Source organism: Uloborus diversus, chromosome 9, assembly GCF_026930045.1.
Source record: "Uloborus diversus isolate 005 chromosome 9, Udiv.v.3.1, whole genome shotgun sequence".
Classification (NCBI taxonomy): Eukaryota; Metazoa; Arthropoda; class Arachnida; order Araneae; family Uloboridae; genus Uloborus; species Uloborus diversus.
Genome location: NC_072739.1, coordinates 104,661,201 through 104,665,476, shown reverse-complemented (window position 1 = coordinate 104,665,476; position 4,276 = coordinate 104,661,201). Strand labels below are relative to the sequence as shown.

General features: G+C 40.4%; 1 protein-coding gene across 1 annotated transcript; it reads right to left on the bottom strand.

Moving 5' to 3' along the window:
• Positions 1-414: 414 nt before the first annotated feature.
• LOC129230415 (uncharacterized) lies at positions 415-1,113 on the bottom strand. Its single transcript, XM_054864815.1, has one exon. The coding sequence runs from the start codon at positions 1,111-1,113 to the stop codon at positions 415-417; it is 699 nt and encodes a 232-aa protein (XP_054720790.1).
• Between the last annotated feature and the right edge of the window lie 3,163 nt (positions 1,114-4,276).

The window sequence follows — 4,276 nt, the reverse complement described above, 5'->3', positions numbered from 1 at the left end:
TCAGGGCGGGGAAAATGGAAGGAGGGTACCTCACCTAGTCAAGTACTGCATCTGGCGATCCGGCGGGCACGTTGAAGGAGTCAAACTGGCTCGACGGATGGATAGGCGCAGAAGAATCCACGGCTGTAGACACCCAGGGACCCGCGTTCTCGACCTTGGCTTACGTTAGGATCATTCTGTCAGCGACTCAGGACACGACACAAATCAACACGCGCTGAGAGGAACTGCCTTAACACATCAATGGTGGCTGTTTATCTGCTGCATTGCTGACTGGAAGTGGAAGTTCTTATTTCTTGGTAGAAGTGAAAGTTCTTATTTCTAGCAGAAAGTTAAAGTTTATGTTGTTGGGTCCACCACAGTACTCACCCCCAAGTGCCAAGGGCAGTGAGGGCTACGTATATCTTGGGTTGAATCTCACTCGTCGTCCGGAACAGTTATTGTAACAGATGCTTCAGGTTGCTGGAAGGGTTGAACTGGTTGGTGAACTGGATCTGGTGGTGGATGTGGAGGTGGACGGTCTGGTTCGTGGTTGAGCAGAAAGCCGGGCTTGAGTCGGTCGATGTTGATTACGGAAGGTTTACCATTAATATTTAGGGTGAAGGTCTTGTCTGTACATTGCATTACCAGGTAGGGTCCATTATATGGAGGTTGAAGAGATTTTTTAACATCGTCAACCCGAACAAATACGTGGGTGGCTTTACTTAAAGAAGGATGAATGAATATCGATCTTTTGTCGTGGGAAGCAGTAGGAGTAGATTTTAACGACTGCATGGATTGACGAAACTTTTGTAGAAAATCGTGGGGTTCAATATTAATTGCTGGTTCTTCCAAGTATTCTGCTGGTAATCGAAGAGGAACACCATAAACCAGTTCTGCGCCGGTGCACTGCAGATCTTCCTTTACTGTCTCTCGAATTCCTAATAGAACCAGTGGTAGAGCACGAGTCCATTTGTCTTTATGGCAGCGGAGTCCTTGTTTCAGGGTTCTGTGGAAGCGCTCTACCAACCCGTTCCCAGAAGGGTGGTACGGTGATGTGCGCGTCTGTTTAACTCCCAGGACCTTGTTAAGTACCATAAAACGCAATGGCGAAATGATAAACACCAAACATGTCATTCTCACATTTAACACACCCGTCCTCCCGCCACGTGTTAAAGCTGGCTACCTCTCTTGCCCAGTTAGGCCATATATCCCAAACTCGCTCCGGTGCTTTAAATGCCAGCGGTTTGGACATTCGAAGCTCTCGTGCCGTGGTACTGACACCTGTGCCAGGTGTGCAGAGCCCGGTCACGACAGTAATACATGTGCTAAGACCTACAAATGCGTAAACTGCAAGGGGGAACATCCTTCATACTCCAGATCATGCTTAAAATGGATCTCAGAAAAAGAAATTCAGGTGATTAAAACAACACAAAAAATATCCTATCCAGACGCAAGAAAATTGGTTGAATCTCGCACACCAAAGACAGGCCTTTCATATGCAGCAGCCATCAAAAAGGTATTTAAATCTGCAAGCACACAAACAGATGCCCAAACTGAAACTTCAACTAATCCAAAAACCGTAAACAAAACCAAATCAAATAAACAAATTAATAGTCCAAAATCTTCTTTTAAGAAAACTAATCAAAATCAACAACAAAAACAAAAAACAAATACTGTATCTGTTACTGTTAATGAAAACATTCCAATCGCACAGAATTCGAAAAACTAATTGAAAAAAAGAAAATTATGCAAACACGTGCTAAAATTGGGGTAGTCACTAAAACAGAGGCCCCCAAAATATCATAATTTTAAAAAGGAGGACTTTTTGCTTTCCAGCAAAAAAGTCAAATTGACTAAATCCCAACTACAGTAGAACCTCGATTATCCGAAGTAATTGGGACCGAACCTACTTCGGATAATCGAAAACTTCGGATAATCGAGAATTCATCTATAATCATCTAGTTTAATATGTAGAGTCGTCGTTCAACTGTTATGGCTATTTTTACTGTTAAAGAAATTAAAATTATAAATGAAAATTAATTTATTTCTCGAACAAAATTTACAATGGTTTAAATGGAAGTTTCATCTGGTGCAATTTCGCCGTCCTTTGCCGTGCAGCTCTATCCCGAAGTTTTCTTAAAATCATGAGTTCAGAGGAATCACACTGTTCCTGTTGTTCCAACCAAGCAAGACCTTTTGCAAAACTCTCAAATGCATCATTGTTACTTATCTTATTTGTTCGAGAATCATTCTCATCTTCATCATCATCATCTTCTTTTGGAGAATTCCAGACTTCTGCTATTAAGTCCTCATCATTGAGCAACTGGAAGCCTGCATCTTCCATGTCACAATTCAACCAATCTGTAATTTCTCTATCACCACAATTTTCAAAGCCTTTCATTGTGCTGAAAACGCTTGAAAACTCAGTAACAATATCTTTCGCAATGTCAGTAGCATTTTCATCTGTGCCACTTGAAAAATTCGGCAAAAGTTTTCTCCAACTTCGTCTTAGTGTCGATTGCGGCAAAGATTCCCACGCGTCACTGATCATATAAATGCAGTCTTTGATGTTGATAGTTTTCTAAAACTCAACTATTGAAACTGCACCAGATTCAGAATCTCCTTCAAAAAGTAATTTTCTGATAAACTGCTTTCGGTAACGTCGTTTTAAAGATTCTAAGACTCCCTGTTCCATAGGCTGCAGCAGAGATGTTGTATTGGGGGGCAAAAATAAACACCGGATGTTACCAGATTTTAAAGAGTTATGTTCCGGATGAGCTGGACAGTTGTCGAATAACAGAAGCGCTCCATTCAAATGTTTTTTTTTTCTTGCCAAGATTTCACTGCAGGCACGAAAATATCAAAAAACCACTTGGAAAACAAATTGGAATCCATCCAAGCATTTTTTTGATTTAAATAGTGTACAGGAAGAGCAGATCTGTTTACATTCTTAAAACATCTCGGATTCTTACTTTTCCCAACAACAGCTAGTTCAAGCTTGTGGGAACCCGATGCGTTGGAGCAGACTAAAACAGTGACCCTACCTTTCATTCGTTTCCTTCCGGGAGCAGAAGTTTCATTTACCGCAGCTAAAGTTTTTTCAGGAAGGGCCTTCCAATACATTCCGGTTTCATCGCAGTTGTAAATTTGATCTGGGGATAAATTCTCATCTCTTATCAAATCTTCAATCTTTGCAACAAATGAATCAACTGCTGCGACATTTCCAGACAAATTTTACCCCTCGATATTGAGTTGCCTTATACCATGGCGAATTTTGAATTTCTCTAACCAGCCACTACTGGCTTTGAAGTGATCAGAACCACCAAGCTTCGAGTTGAGAATCAAAGCTTTTTCTTGAATCATTGGTCCAGATAGGGGTATTCCTTCACATCTTTTCTGCACAAACCATTTCTACAAAGTCGCATCTAAATCTGTATGATCGGCTAATTTCATTGTTTTTCAGAATTTGGCACCTTTCGTGATATCAAACTCAGCAAAACACTTTTTAATTTTTTCCGAGTTTCTTTTCATTTCGCTCACGGTTGACACACCAACGTGAAACTCTTTCGCAAGTTTTGTAACAGCTTCACCAGATTCTAGTCTCGTTAAAATATCATATTTTTTCTGTATGGTTAATACGATTCTTTTTCTCTTAATGGAAGCCATCATAAAGAAGAAAACATGAGTTTCAAAAATAAGAATAACAATGCGTTAGTTCTATCAGATCCCCCGGCAGGTCAAAACTACCAACTTCACTGATAGCACTCAAGAAAATTCTGATTAAAATGTAGGAGCAGAAAAAGGATTAGCACGAAATTTCCGGGAAATTTCGAATTCTGGCCAGCTGCCCAGCCCAACGCGACAGAGAACAGCAAACGGGTTTTCCTTCTTTTCCCTTTTCCTGGAATAGGTTCACAAAGGATAAGTGACACAGAGTGACCTCCCCCTTTTCAAATTCTGCTGCGAAGAAAACTTCTCTGCTCTTGAGATTACAAAAGAGGTTATTCTTTACACTTGCTTACAATCAGACGGTGCAATAACATTTGATTGTTCTGGGCCTCGGCAGTATGACCTTCCAAATTTCGAAATGACATGTGTTTTTGTTTAGAACAGGAACGCTTGAAAGTAGGGGAGAGTATGCTCATACCAAGCATTGACTAGTGAGAAGGAATTCCAAACTATTTATCTGCACTCGTAGTTTGGAAAAAACGGCTGACATGCAAAAGAAATGTGGGGAGAAAAATTTTTAAAATGGATGTTCGTTTAGAGAAAATTTTAGATAATAATAGGAAAAAAA